The sequence below is a fragment of the Vicia villosa genome, linkage group LG5 (assembly GCF_029867415.1).
Source record: "Vicia villosa cultivar HV-30 ecotype Madison, WI linkage group LG5, Vvil1.0, whole genome shotgun sequence".
Lineage (NCBI taxonomy): Eukaryota > Viridiplantae > Streptophyta > Magnoliopsida > Fabales > Fabaceae > Vicia > Vicia villosa.
The window spans coordinates 8,677,335-8,692,466 of record NC_081184.1 but is presented as its reverse complement, the minus strand read 5'-3'; the positions used below and the strand labels follow the sequence as shown (position 1 = coordinate 8,692,466).

At 31.2% G+C, this 15,132-nt stretch overlaps 3 protein-coding genes and 1 pseudogene across 3 annotated transcripts; 3 read left to right on the top strand and 1 right to left on the bottom strand.

The window, feature by feature from the left end:
* Positions 1–90: 90 nt before the first annotated feature.
* Positions 91–5,029, bottom strand: LOC131601288 (disease resistance protein RPV1-like). Its single transcript, XM_058873070.1, has 5 exons — positions 4,426–5,029; positions 2,862–3,966; positions 2,348–2,620; positions 1,270–2,094; positions 91–1,134 (listed from the first exon to the last, which is right to left on the bottom strand). The coding sequence occupies exons 1-5, from the start codon at positions 4,920–4,922 to the stop codon at positions 598–600; spliced, it is 3,237 nt and encodes a 1,078-aa protein (XP_058729053.1). The 5' UTR covers positions 4,923–5,029; the 3' UTR covers positions 91–597.
* Positions 5,030–7,413: 2,384 nt separating this feature from the next.
* On the top strand, positions 7,414–8,157 carry LOC131601286 (uncharacterized). The gene has a single exon (XM_058873069.1). It carries the CDS (start codon positions 7,454–7,456, stop codon positions 7,853–7,855), a length of 402 nt encoding a protein of 133 aa, XP_058729052.1. The 5' UTR covers positions 7,414–7,453; the 3' UTR covers positions 7,856–8,157.
* Positions 8,158–9,738: 1,581 nt separating this feature from the next.
* On the top strand, positions 9,739–11,668 carry LOC131601285 (uncharacterized). The gene is made up of 2 exons (XM_058873068.1): positions 9,739–10,364; positions 11,025–11,668. Exons 1-2 carry the CDS (start codon positions 10,008–10,010, stop codon positions 11,460–11,462), a joined length of 795 nt encoding a protein of 264 aa, XP_058729051.1. The 5' UTR covers positions 9,739–10,007; the 3' UTR covers positions 11,463–11,668.
* Positions 11,669–14,166: 2,498 nt separating this feature from the next.
* LOC131606228 (uncharacterized) lies at positions 14,167–14,771 on the top strand (annotated as a pseudogene).
* The last annotated feature ends 361 nt before the right edge of the window (positions 14,772–15,132 follow it).

Genomic DNA, 15,132 nt, shown 5'->3' with positions numbered 1-15,132 from the left:
AGACATAATTGCGAGTTATGACTGCAGCCATAGTTAAAACCTAGCGTTATGGTCTTAAATTGATCCATACACACGGTGTGTGCTCGTGTTTTTTTATTAAACTTTACTGATAGTTGGACACAGATCCATCAAGCTCCCAAAGAGTCTTAGCATGCACATTATTATCGTCCACTTCATTTTCATCGTGACGCTGAAAACTACTGAATTTATTTTCTTATGATCCGTATAATTGCTTCTAGATTCTCAGAAGATTGATTCTGAAGATTTTATTACGATACGTTTATGGTTTTCCTCATACACTTAGCCATTCAATCTCAATTTTTCTTTCAGGTCTCCAAATCATTATACTGTGAACATAGGTGCTAGAACACATTCATAGAAATGGAATGATGAAACATGCTTATAAGAGTGTTCAAAAGAGAGTGATAGAAAGAGTTTTGCTAGCAATTTTTCGTGGAAAGAATAACAGTGAAATATCGATGTTTGACTTAAACAGAAAATGTTATTCAAGATTAGTGTTTAATTAGGTTATCCACGCACATCTGATTTCTGTTTAACATAATAATGGATTCAGCTAGCAACTAGCAACTAACAATTTCAATTAAGTTTTCTTCTTTTATGTTTTTGTTTAAAATCATCTGTAGGCTCTACTAGAAGAGAAACCGTCTTGGCAGCGCATTCATTTTCATCACCACTACCAACAAGAACATCCTTATCTAGTGCACAACATCGCTCCATTTGTTTGCCTATTGATTTGTCATATATGAGATAAATTGTTGTCTTCGTCACAATGAAACCGTTGTCAAAAACAACAACAATCTCCATTTTGTCACCAGGTTCCATATTTGATACCACTCTCTGCCACTCCTCATTTTCAAAGGTGGCAAACGCCTCTCTCTTATAGAGCTGAATGGTGGTCTTCGTGTGATTTATCACCAACACATTCTTAAGGCCATCCGATGTTATGTTATCTGAGCTTGAAGAATAGACAAAGCACATCATTGTCTTCAAGTTGCGCCCTTTCACTTGCGGTACTATAAAAATTACAGAAGAACCTTCGGAATTGAAAGTTAACCAATCCGGATAACTATCACCAGGGAGAAAGCAACCACCACACGCGTTGACCGCCATATTCTGTAAAAAGGGAAAATAGCCTCAGAATTTTATAGGAAACTCTCTCTTTTAATATTGTCGATATAAAATTATAACAATAGATACATGCAAGGGAGGGAGAGAGAGAGAGAGAGAGAGAGAGAGAAAGAGAGAGACCTGTAAGATGCTTTCTTTCAGAATATTGGTTGTTTGGCAATTTGTTCCCATTCGAATTAGAAGAGACTTCGTGGATTTTTTTGTTGTAGAAATGTGCACTTGACCACAACATTCGATTAATGTAGAAGTCTTCACCGCTGATACTTGTGATGTAGTTGCAGATGATTCCGATTCCTTAGAATTAGTTGCACTTAAAGCATCTAAAATTGCATCTCGTGAAAGTTGAAGTTCTGAGCCGCACTCTACCAAAAGACTTAGAACCTTTGTAAGGACCTCAGAAATAGATGATAGACTATGGGAACTACTTCTTGACGCATCTAAAGAAACAAGAGATGACATGCTAGCAGGTGTTTGAAGTAAGGATGAGAGGTTATTTGTTGGTGACATCCAAGACCGAATGATAGAAGGAATCACTTCACGCGAGTATCCTTTATAGCCACACAAAGAAATATATCCAATGTTTTTTGACCTGGCTATTGAAAACGGCACTTTTGTTATTGCGGTGTTATGTGCAATCAGAGTGGATAAAGATTCCATTTGTTCCAAATCCTCTTCCAATTTGTCAATCATTAAACACCCAGAAAGAATAAGAGTTTTTAGCGATTTCAACGTATAGATGGTTCTTGGAAGGTTAGAAAGGCTAATATAGTCTTTCAAATTTATCAGAAGTACTTTGTGAAGATGTCCAATGGTATCGGAAACCTCAGGCAACCTTGGACAATCTTTGAGTATTAGCTTTTCAAGATTAGGCATGTTGGAAAAGTCCGGAGTCTCTGTCAGATAGTGAGAATGACTAAGATTGAGAATTTTTAGATTCTCCAACCCCTGCATGAAAAAATACACTAAATATATGAATAGAACTCATTTGACAGGGTAGTCTCCTAAAAAATTCGGGTTGATTTACACTTGTTGTAAATCTTCGCACCATCGTCCAAATTTGAAATGCCAAATTATAAAAGCAGTTTTATGATCACAACCACTTCATAGTTAATTTGAGGATCTTATAGCACTAAACTTTGGATAAGGTATAAAAAATAAGTTTATAAAATACAAAAAAGTTAAACTGAAAAGTTAATACCTGCATCTCTTTCTTCAAAAATTTGATATTGCTATTTTCTAACTCAATGGAAACTAAGTTTCTCTGATAAAAATTTCTAGGTATGCATGTAAAAGGAAATCCGTTCCAACACAACCATCTCAAGTTTCTTGAAAGATATTGAAAATCTCCATCAAGTTGTACACCAGCGAGTTGAAGCAATCTAAGTTTCTTCATGTTCTCAAATGATTTGGTACTAAAACATTTTGCATTAGGTGTCAACTTCAAAACTAGCCCCTCAACAGCTTGAGTTCCCTGTGAAATATAACAAACCAAAAAAATATTGGAGAAATAAAAAATTGGGATGAAAACCATGAAACCAATAATTTTTACTAGGAATTGGGAAGCCAACAAAACTCATATTCAAAGTTTTTATGATAATCAACATAATAGATGAATACTGGCAGCTAGCTCATTAATATATGTTTCTTTCACATCTTTTACGCTTTAGATATTTTAAATCCAGAATAAAAGAAAAAGTATATGAAGTTCTTACAGTCTGTTCTGACCATACATCCACAACATCCTCGTGAAACCATAACCTGCTACGCTTCTCAAGTTTCTTCGGTGATATCTCACGGATGATTTCTCTTCCCATATCTCGTATCAAATCATGCATTTCAAGTTTGTTTTTACCATCCACTCTTACAAGACTTCGCTCAACGAGAACACTTATTCCAATTTCTGCAAAAAGTCCGCAACCATTTAATATATGCATAACATCATTTTTGTCCATCCCAATAAAGAAAAAAGCTATGTCAAGGAATATATCCCTCTCGGTATCATCATTTAAACCGTCGTAGCTTATTTTCAACTTCTTATGTACTTGATCATTGGGAATTCTCTTGAGTTTCTCCAATACACACTCCCACTCTGTTACCCCTCTATCAAACAAATAGGACCCAAGGACTTCCAGGGCTAGTGGCAATCCCCCACAATATTTGACAACATTTCTAGAAATTTCAGCAAAATTTTCTCTAGGACTCACTTTTTTGAATGCATGCCAACTAAAAAGCTCAATTGACTCACTTTCATCCATTTCTTTCATTATGTATACTTGGTTAACTCGATTCCCTCTAATTATTTGCTTATCTCTAGTTGTGACGATTATTCTACTCCCTGGACCAAACCATTTACGACTTCCACACAAAGCTTTGAGTTGGTCCAATTTATTCACGTCGTCAAGTACAAGAAGTATTCTTTTATTACATAGTCTTTCCCTTAATGCAGATTTTCCTGATTCAATGTTTTGTATCTTGGTTGTAGTTTCTTTGAAGATATCATACAAAATACGTTCTTGTAAATACATTGGTCCAAAATCTTGCTCCCAAACTTCCCTAATATTTGCAAGGAAGCACCTAGCTTCAAAATTGTGGCCAACTTTATTGTAAATGGGTTTTGCAATAGTTGTTTTACCAATGCCTCCCATACCCCACATCCCTAATAGCAGAACATCATTTGAAAATGGGGTGTCTAGTAGTTGAATCATATCTAGCACTCGAGATTCGACTCCCACTGGATGATCAGCAACAAACAAGTCTGTCTTGTCAAGTAAATGTGTAACTTTTTCAACAATGTCCTTGATATCCTCACCTTCGTTCCTAGAAAAAATGAACCAACGAAAAGTTGCATATTTATCTATTATGCATATTTACATGTGCTATGTGTCTGTGGAAGTTGAATTGGTTACAAAAACAGGCAATGAGTTCTGTAAGAGTTGTCTAGCAAATAAAAACTTATGATGTCAACTATATGTTACTACATATTAAGCAAACAGGGAATGATTCTTTCATGTGCACAACATCAAAAGGTCAAAACTCAAAGATGTATGCATGGATCTTCCACTACCTCTAGCTATTTAATTCCTCTCCATCTGATCTACTCTACTAACCACTGGATCTACAGGTCTTCTGACACATGTGAATACGTTTAATTTTTTAAATTATTATCGGTGTCGAATGTGTGGTGTCTCTGACTAAAAGACTTTTGTATACGACTAGAAGAATATTATAAACATAATAATTGAAGAGTTTGAAAACAGCAAATAATTGTTAAATGACCTGTAATTCGAGACTACAAACCCTGCAATGCGACCTAACTTAACAAGAGCATTTTTCCAGTCGATAGCCTCATACTCGTTTTCATCGTGATTGTTCAAAAGATTTCGAAACACTTTTCCAACATCACCAGTCTGATTCCGAACTTCCGAGGGATCTACATGGTAGAATACAGGCAGTACCGCCTCACATCGATACTCCATAATTTCCACCAACTCTCGCATACACCATTGGGAACCTGCATAGTTTTTGGAAAATACAACGACGGCAATACTAGAATCTTTAATTCCTTGCAGTAACGATGTCGAGATGAATTTTCCTCTTTGAAGCGATTGATCGTCCATGAAGACGATGAATCCGGCGTTTTGAAGAGAAGCATAGAGATGTGAAGTGAAGGATGCACGAGTATCTTTGCCTCTGAAACTCAAGAACACGTCGTACTTTCTTCTTCTTCTGGATGAAGTCTCTTCATCAGAAAAGGAACTTGTTGGGGAAGACATTGAAGTGAAAGAAGAGATTGATCAATGGATTTGTAACTACTTTTCAGTTATTGTTTAATGCAAGTTTTTGACAGAACCTATTGCTCTTGTGTTGTTGACTTTCTTATCAGTTCAGATCCGTTCAGTAACTGATTCCAAAAGTTTTTCTATTCATTCATCGGATGTGTGACACGTGACAAAAAATGGACAGTCTAGATTTAAAGTTGGGAATTTCCTATTCTATCATAAAGGGTAAAAAATACTCTATGGAATTTCGAAAATGCCCACACGGAAACCGGAAATATATTTTTGGTACACATCATTCACAATGCAATACAAGCAGATATGATTTATGTGGTCCATAATATCCTCCAACTATTATATATAACATCATTTTTCACATTTTTCATACCAAAACACTAAAAACCAGAATGAGCATCATATGACGTGTTGGAAATGTTTACTTTATCAGCAATACAGCATCACGAGAATTTAAGATCACCGAGTACACCCCTCTTTTCTATTTTTTCACACGATCAATTATATGTGATAATTTCAAGAGTCACTTCAATGGTTTGGTTCAATTAGTGATTGACATTTACTCTTATTAATTGTCATTGCAAAAGAAGCAGTTAATGGAAATTGTCTTCATTGAAATTCGAAACGAAATCTAATCTCGGACCGTGTCAAGGACAATCTAGGTATAGAGACCTTATCTCTAATATTACTATGATGATTTTATTGTAGCATGCACAACTTCCAGCTTGGTTCCTTATAGTATAACAGGGAGAATTTATATAAAATCACCACCGAGCATCACTACTTTACCACCAAATGGAGTTCATATCAGCTTAATCATAAGACCGAATAATGTCTCTAAAAGTTCTATCAACAACTTCAAAGCAATATTTGTGCATCATTGAAGTTTCATCCCATATGATTAGCTTTGTCTTTGCTATTAAATTGGCCAATGGAGATTTCAGTTTATGGACACATGCTGAACACTCATCAAATATTTATAGGGATACAAAACCTGGAGAATGTGTAGTTCTTCCACCAGATATTAATAATGCAACAATTTTACCAGAAGTGACTGTAGAACAATATCATCTTTTGATCTTAGTGCTGCAGACATGACCCTCCAAATAAATGATTTTCCTATTCCACCAAAGCCATAAAGAAAAAATAAACCCGACTTTTTTTCATTTACATGTTCATTATCTTGTCGTAAACTCTTCTTTGTTCTTCAGTTATTTTCAACATCAATCGAACATGTTCATCTTTTAAATTTTCTCTGTCGAAATTTAATTCGTCTTCTAATAATCTGTTTTGAGATTCAAGAAATAATGACATATCTGGTAGATGCATTCTAGGAAAATCCATTAAACTTCATCCACTACTTTGTAACAAAATCTCAATATCAGCCAATGCATATTTGTCACATTAGATATCAGCCAATGCACTCTTGTGTTGCCTCTGCACATTGATTTTAAAAAATAAAATAATACTATAAAATATGTAGTTTAAAAAGGGACAAAATTTGTATGGTGAATAAGCTTAAAAAGAATATATTCTATAAATTTAAAAATGAAGAACATATCTAGTGTTAGAAGAGAGTTTCTCATAATTGAGTTAGCACAGAGTTTTACAGTACATCTTCTTCACTAACATAAAATTTTAAATCACATTTAACTCGTCACAATATTTAAGATGAGGGTGACAAACGGACATGTCCGCCTCATTTAGACTTGTTCTTTAAAAGTCCATAAAAAAACAATATGGAATAGACAGACATATTTAAAAGTGCGGATCTAAAATTTTGTCTGACCCTGCAAAAAATGAGGACGGGGCGGGAAAGGTCCGCGGTTGAACTTTTTAGACTAAAAGCACAAAATTATATAAAAAAGTTTATGCCCACAAAAGCCCGAAAAAAATGGAACAGGACAAACACATTAAAGAGAACAGGCCTAAAACCTTGTTCTACCCCACAAAAAATATAGACAAAACAGATTTTTTCCGCCGACCAAACCTATTTTGTCACCCCAACATTTAACTCTAAAACTATAAATTTAAATATAATTTTAATCTCTGTAAATCTATCATGCTTTATTTAACTCATCACAACATTAAGCTCTAAAAGTATAAATTTAAATATATTTTAATCTCTATATATCATGTCTTTCTTTCTGTTTTTGACATTTTTTATTTATTTCTTGCAAATTTTCAACTTTTTCATTTTTTTAATTTTCTTTTGTTTTAACCACTGTAAAATATATTTATGTTAAAATTTATTTTTGTATTATTTATTTTAATGTTTCTTTTAAAAGAAAAAAAAATTCTACCTATTACCAAGATCAATTTTATTATGGACATATTTTTATAATGACTTAAGCAAAAATATATTGAAGTCCAAAAAAATATAGTAATTATATAACGAACAATACAAAAACATTTCTTAAATATTTGAATATTTAAATTAAAAAAGAAATATAATTATACAATGGATAATATATACAAAGAAACATAAGACCCATATTTCTCTCCACAAGAAGATGATTGCTCTCAAAACCATATTTCTTCCTTCTTTCTATCTTTCTACCAACACCTCCACTTTTACTACTCTGCACCACCCTCACAGCACAACAAGAAGAAGTTCTGTGTTTCTGTGTCTCTGCAGCACCACCAACAACTCCAATGATGAATCTGATAGTAATTCAAAGCCTGAAGGTGATGTTCAAAGCCAAGAGTTATTGGCTCAAATTGCAATGATTCAGACACAAAAAGTTCGTCTTTCGGATTTTTTGGATGAGAGATCTGAATATTTGACACAGTTTGGTGAAGAAGCTAAGGCTGAGATTGATAAGATTGGTGAAGATGCTCTTCAAGGATTGGATGAAGCTAGTGATAGAGTATGTATGCACTTTTCACTTTTTACTTTTCAATTTTTTTGTTAGTGTTAACATATAGTTAGTATCGTGTCTGATATCCGTATCTAAAACTTAATAAGATATTTGTGTTAGTATCGTGTGCAACATCTATATTAGTGTCAACATGTCTGTGTTAGGATCATGTCTCATATTCATGTCAGTGTATTTTATAGTTAACTTAATAATATATTTGTGTTACTATCATGTTTGATGTCGGACATCTGAACCAGTGTCAACATATTTGTGTTACTATCATGTTTGATGTCTTCATTGAAATTCGAAACGAAATCTAATCTCGGACGGTGTCAAGGACAATCTAGGTATAGAGACCTTATCTCTAATATTACTATGATGATTTTATTGTAGCATGCACAACTTCCAGCTTGGTTCCTTATAGTATAACAGGGAGAATTTATATAAAATCACCACCGAGCATCACTACTTTACCACCAAATGGAGTTCATATCAGCTTAATCATAAGACCGAATAATGTCTCTAAAAGTTCTATCAACAACTTCAAAGCAATATTTGTGCATCATTGAAGTTTCATCCCATATGATTAGCTTTGTCTTTGCTATTAAATTGGCCAATGGAGATTTCAGTTTATGGACACATGCTGAACACTCATCAAATATTTATAGGGATACAAAACCTGGAGAATGTGTAGTTCTTCCACCAGATATTAATAATGCAACAATTTTACCAGAAGTGACTGTAGAACAATATCATCTTTTGATCTTAGTGCTGCAGACATGACCCTCCAAATAAATGATTTTCCTATTCCACCAAAGCCATAAAGAAAAAATAAACCCGACTTTTTTTCATTTACATGTTCATTATCTTGTCGTAAACTCTTCTTTGTTCTTCAGTTATTTTCAACATCAATCGAACATGTTCATCTTTTAAATTTTCTCTGTCGAAATTTAATTCGTCTTCTAATAATCTGTTTTGAGATTCAAGAAATAATGACATATCTGGTAGATGCATTCTAGGAAAATCCATTAAACTTCATCCACTACTTTGTAACAAAATCTCAATATCAGCCAATGCATATTTGTCACATTAGATATCAGCCAATGCACTCTTGTGTTGCCTCTGCACATTGATTTTAAAAAATAAAATAATACTATAAAATATGTAGTTTAAAAAGGGACAAAATTTGTATGGTGAATAAGCTTAAAAAGAATATATTCTATAAATTTAAAAATGAAGAACATATCTAGTGTTAGAAGAGAGTTTCTCATAATTGAGTTAGCACAGAGTTTTACAGTACATCTTCTTCACTAACATAAAATTTTAAATCACATTTAACTCGTCACAATATTTAAGATGAGGGTGACAAACGGACATGTCCGCCTCATTTAGACTTGTTCTTTAAAAGTCCATAAAAAAACAATATGGAATAGACAGACATATTTAAAAGTGCGGATCTAAAATTTTGTCTGACCCTGCAAAAAATGAGGACGGGGCGGGAAAGGTCCGCGGTTGAACTTTTTAGACTAAAAGCACAAAATTATATAAAAAAGTTTATGCCCACAAAAGCCCGAAAAAAATGGAACAGGACAAACACATTAAAGAGAACAGGCCTAAAACCTTGTTCTACCCCACAAAAAATATAGACAAAACAGATTTTTTCCGCCGACCAAACCTATTTTGTCACCCCAACATTTAACTCTAAAACTATAAATTTAAATATAATTTTAATCTCTATAAATCTATCATGTTTTATTTAACTCATCACAACATTTAGCTCTAAAAGTATAAATTTAAATATATTTTAATCTCTATATATCATGTCTTTCTTTCTGTTTTTGACATTTTTTATTTATTTCTTGCAAATTTTCAACTTTTTCATTTTTTTTAATTTTCTTTTGTTTTAACCACTGTAAAATATATTTATGTTAAAATTTATTTTTGTATTATTTATTTTAATGTTTCTTTTAAAAGAAAAAAAATAAAAATCCTAACTATTACCAAGATCAATTTTATTATGGACATATTTTTATAATGACTTAAGCAAAAATATATTTAAGTCCAAAAAATATAATTATACAATGAACAATACATTTATTTTAATATTTCTTAAATATTTGATTATTTAAATTAAAAAAGAAATATAATTATACAATGGATAATATATACAAAGAAACATAAGACCCATATTTCTCTCCACAAGAAGATGATTGCTCTCAAAACCATATTTCTCCCTTCTTTCTATCTTTCTACCAACACCTCCACTTTTACTACTCTGCACCACCCTTACAGCACAACAAGAAGAAGTTCTGTGTTTCTGTGTCTCTGCAGCACCACCAACAACTCCAATGATGAATCTGATAGTAATTCAAAGCCTGAAGGTGATGTTCAAAGTCAAGAGTTATTGGCTCAAATTGCAATGATTCAGACACAAAAAGTTCGTCTTACTGATTTTTTGGATGAGAGATCTGATTATTTGACACAGTTTGGTGAAGAAGCTAAGGCAGAGATTGATAAGATTGGTGAAGATGCTCTTCAAGGATTGGATGAAGCTAGTGATAGAGTATGTATGCACTTTCCACTTTTTACTTTTCAATTTGTTTACCATTTTAAGATTTAACATATGTGTGTTAGTATCGTATCTGATATTTGTATCAGTGTCTACATATCTATGACTATGTTAGTATTATGTCTGATATTCGTGTTTGAGTCAATGTTTTATAGTTAACTTAATAACATGTTTGTGTTAGCAGTAACATATTTGTGTTAGTATCGAGTATGATATTTGTATCAATGGCAACATATTTGTGTTTGTATCGTGTCTGATATTCGTGTTTGTAATGTTTAATAGTTAACTTAATACCATATTTGTGTTACTAATGTGTGTGACATCCATATTAGTGTCAACATATCTGTGTTAGTATTGCGTCTCTTATTCGTGTTTGTGTCAATGTTTTAGTATTGCGTCTCTTATTCGTGTTTGTGTCAATGTTTTATAGTTAACTTAATAATATATTTGTTTTACTATCCTTTTTTACATTTGTATATGTGTCAACATATTTTTGTTAGTATCGTATTTGGTATATGTGTCTGTGTCAATGTTTTACAGTTAAGTTAATAACATATTTGTGTCGTATCAGTGTCAACACATGTGTGATAGTATTGTGTCAGATGATATTCGTGTTTGTGTCGATGTTTCATAGTTAACTTAATAATTCTACAGATAACGGCAAACATAGAAAGTCAGATGCTAGCATTTGAGGAATTTAATGAACTAAACAAACAAGAGATTGAGGAGAGTGAAAGCAAAGTAATGGAAATTGAAGGTCAAATGGAAGTTGACAGAAATGAGGGAATGTTCTTTAAGAGCTTAGGACAGAAAGGGTCCAATGTTGATAAAGCAAAAGCTAAAGAAGAATTGGAAAAAATGAAAGATGAAACAAAAGAGAAAAATGGAAGAAAAACAATGAAAAATGTTTCTTTATTCTTCATTGGACTTTTGAGTTATGGAATAGTTGGTTCTATTAATTTCTCATCTTTAAGTAGTACTGATTGGAAAAGAGTTGCAGTTCTTGGTGCTATTCTTGTGGCTTTGTTTTCTCAATTCATTTATGAACAAAATAAAGATAATAATCAGAAAGATAGTGATGATCAACAATGAGGAAGAAAAGAACTCAAGTCTGTCTTATATTTTTTTTTATCAGATTAGAAGTTTCAGTTTCTGAAGGAAATTATTTGTAAATGTATTATCCTATATATAGCACCGACACTTGTCATTGAATGTGTGTCCAGTATTTGATAGGTGTCGGTGTTCGACTTTGGGACGATACCAACACATATGGTTAGTAGTTACATTCAGTTTTTTCATTTTTCAAAAATTATTATCAGTGTCGAAATATTTATGATTATGTCGGTTATTCAAACATGGTAAGGTCTAATGAGTACATTCATAAGTATGTCACACTTTTGAATCAACAAAACTGGGCAAATTAGGGATGTCTTTAAAGTGGATTAATCATTACTCCAATTGTATCTATCTATACTATGTAACTTTGGGAAGGTTTCAAATTTGTGAAAAGAAAAACATTACCAAATTGTAAATCTAGAAAACCTAATTTTACCATTAATTTTGTCTAGGATGAGGGTGATTCATAAGAGTACCAAATTCACATTTCTCTTTCGGTTGGAAGTATTGAAAAAATGATTCACAAAAGCATCTATGATTTATCAACTCATTTGTTGCTAAATAATTATAGTTAATGTTGTTATATTGATAATAACAAAATTAATAAACCTTACACTTATTTTGAAATTTAATTTAAGTACAGTTAATGTTGTTATATCATATATGTGTACTTGTGAAAGTGTGATTGGTAAAAATTGATTTTAAGAAGAAAAAAAAATGATTAACAGAAAAGTATTTTAGAAATAACAACAACAATAAATAGAATAAAACTAGATAAATTTAGTTATACATATTCAAACAAAGTGTTTAATGTAACATTTGTAAAGTTATAAATTGGAGCATTAAGATAGAAGTTGTTTTCTATGAATATACACCATGGAAACAAACAAACACTAAATATGGTTAATTTCTTCTTTAAAACCAAATAATAATTTTATATTTTTATTAAAATTTTAAAAGATAATTTGTTTTCTTTTTCTTTTTTGACAAATGGATAATTTGTTGTTGATAATTAGAAAAGTAATTTCTTTTCTTCTTTTTGAAAGAAAAATAATATACTACTTTATCATCTCAAAGTCTCAACACTTCACTCAATGATATTCATTCAAAAAGTATATCCACAAATTCAAGACTTATAACTTTGATTCCAACTATAAACACCCTTTGAGATAAAAACTTTGTTAAATTTAAATTACTACATGGTGCTAATGAGAGCCTAAAGACTAAAAATATATACTAACAAGACACTTTAATAAGTTTAGAGAATGAGACATCAGAATTATCATAAATAAGCGTGAGTTTTAATTCACTCGATGTGAATTAAAAAAAATATGTGTTTATTATTGTTCAGACTTCAGAGTAAAGTTATAATTGATTATCGAAATTTATACAATGATTTTCTTTCCCCCAACCATGACTAAATTTTATGTGCCAATTCTTTTGAACCATTTTTCAAATTCTGTGGTCTAAGATTCGGAAATTGTGATCATTTTTAATCTTTTAATTATACTAACATTTTTTATAATACCATTGACATATGCAATGAATTCTTAGAAAAAGAAAAGAAGGAAGTAATTAAGAAAGTTATTAGTTATGTTAAAACAAATTGATGAATTAATCACAATGAATTTTTTGTATTTAATAGTTTAATGGTTAAAATTTTATCCCTTAACAAATAAAATGTCACAAATTTAAAATTACAATTAAATGTTTATGCACAACTATCAACTTAGATAATTTAACTCATTTACAATTTTAATAGCACAATGTTGTGAAATGTGAACAAACCCTCTAACACATTATTTTATCTAAATCAAGTGATATTCATTAGTAAGACTTACATACAAAATTATAAGCTTGTCCAACTTAACAACATTGGTCAATTAAATTAAGTTTTATAAATTTTAACATATTCTAATTTTTAAAGTATTTTTCACTTTATTTTAAGAAAAAGTAATAAATTTTACGTTTATTTAGATTTTTTTGGCTTAATTGCAATTTTGGTCCCTCTATTATTCAATTTTTTCGATTTTGGTCCCTCTATTTTAAAATTCGGAATTTTAGTCCCTATATTTTTGTTTTTTGAGGATTTTGGTCCCCTTGCAAATTCGAAGGCAATTTTAAATGAAATGACGCTCTTATTGATGATGTGTCAGTGCCAGTTCAGCAATAATTTGTTCGAAAAAGCTATTTTTATTTAAGATTTATGTTGAAAATGTCATTAATTTGAGTTTCATTTCATTAAAAATTATCTTCGGATTTATAGGGGGCCAAAATCCTCAAAAAACGAAGACAAAGAGACTAAAATTCCAGATTTTAAAATAGGGGGACCAAAACCCAAAAAAATTAATAATAGAGAGACCAAAATTGCAATTAAGCCTTTTTCTTTTTGCAGCATTTATCTAATAAAAACTATTAAGTACAATATTTAATTAAATCACATCATAATATCATGTTTTAAATTAGATAAAAATTATTTTCCATCAATAAAATGTATATTAGTTAAATCTATTAATATTTAAAATCACCAGATATTTTTCCCTAATAAATAAATTTATTATAATTTGAAATTTCAACCAATAATTCTTTTTTTTTAATGTAAATAGATAACTTGTTTGTTAATTCATTGAATATAAATTCATGTTTTTATTATCTCATAATAATTCTCAACAACTTCACCTTCAAGAAACACACACTTCAACAGTATCTTCATTCTTCAACCCCTTCAAGATTCAAACTTTGATTCCGATTAGCAATTTCAACAACACCCAGAAACGGTTTCAACTCAATCAAACAATCTTTTCACCATTTCAAAATCTGGGTCACCATGAATATCAAGAGCAAAGAAGATTTCTGGATGTTTTACATGAACCATCATTCAAAGCCATCAACAAGGAAATGGCACTTCATAGGCACACTTTTGAGCATAATCTTGTTTATATGTTCAATAATCTTCACTTGGAGGTTCTTGTGTCTTGTTCCTTTGTCTGCTTATGGATTTTCTATGTATAGTCATTTGTTCATTGAAGGGTGTTTTCCTGTGACTGTTGGGTACCCCTTTTGATCTCTTTCTTGTGATTTTAAACTGTTTTGGTTTATGATTACTGGGAAAATGGATAGAGAGATGAAAAGACTAGGAAAGAGACCTGTGTTGCAACTCTACTGAATTTTTATTTTTTTGTAAGTTTTCTATAACTTTTTACCTTTGATTTTAGTTGGGATTTTATTAATTTATTTATACAGTACTAATTTTTGTTCATGATTTTCTAAGACTGGTTCTATTTTGTTCTTGTAGGGGCAATATATGTGCAGTTTGGTACATGAAAGTGCAAATAAATACATTCATTGGGAGCTACCTGTGGAGATTATTCTTTGTATTCAGATACCAATCTTTGATGAATAAGCTATGTAATGATGTATACAAAAATCATACTAGTGATATGAAGTATAGACACACATTCAAAGTACTATAATGTATTTGATAATATTTTTTTAGTACATTCAACAGTATGTGGCATGCTTATGAATCGCACTAATTCTTAGGGATGGCAATAAAATCCATTAAGAGAATATCCATCCAATCCATCCAATAATTTATCCATCCAATCCATCCATTAAACAAAAAGCAAATTTAATGGATTAGTCC

What these genes read in the sequence shown, in the direction of transcription:
- LOC131601285 (XM_058873068.1), top strand. Translation starts at nt 10,008, where the DNA reads ATGATTGCTCTCAAAACCATATTTCTCCCTTCTTTCTATCTTTCTACC. An exon ending in TGGATGAAGCTAGTGATAGA is followed by an intron (nt 10,365 to 11,024) that starts GTATGTATGCAC and finishes ATAATTCTACAG; the next exon opens with ATAACGGCAAACATAGAAAG.
- LOC131601286 (XM_058873069.1), top strand. Translation starts at nt 7,454, where the DNA reads ATGATTGCTCTCAAAACCATATTTCTTCCTTCTTTCTATCTTTCTACC.
- LOC131601288 (XM_058873070.1), bottom strand. Translation starts at nt 4,922, where the DNA reads ATGTCTTCCCCAACAAGTTCCTTTTCTGATGAAGAGACTTCATCCAGA. An exon ending in ATGTATGGTCAGAACAGACT is followed by an intron (nt 2,621 to 2,861) that starts GTAAGAACTTCA and finishes TATATTTCACAG; the next exon opens with GGAACTCAAGCTGTTGAGGG. An exon ending in TTTTGAAGAAAGAGATGCAG is followed by an intron (nt 2,095 to 2,347) that starts GTATTAACTTTT and finishes TTTTTCATGCAG; the next exon opens with GGGTTGGAGAATCTAAAAAT.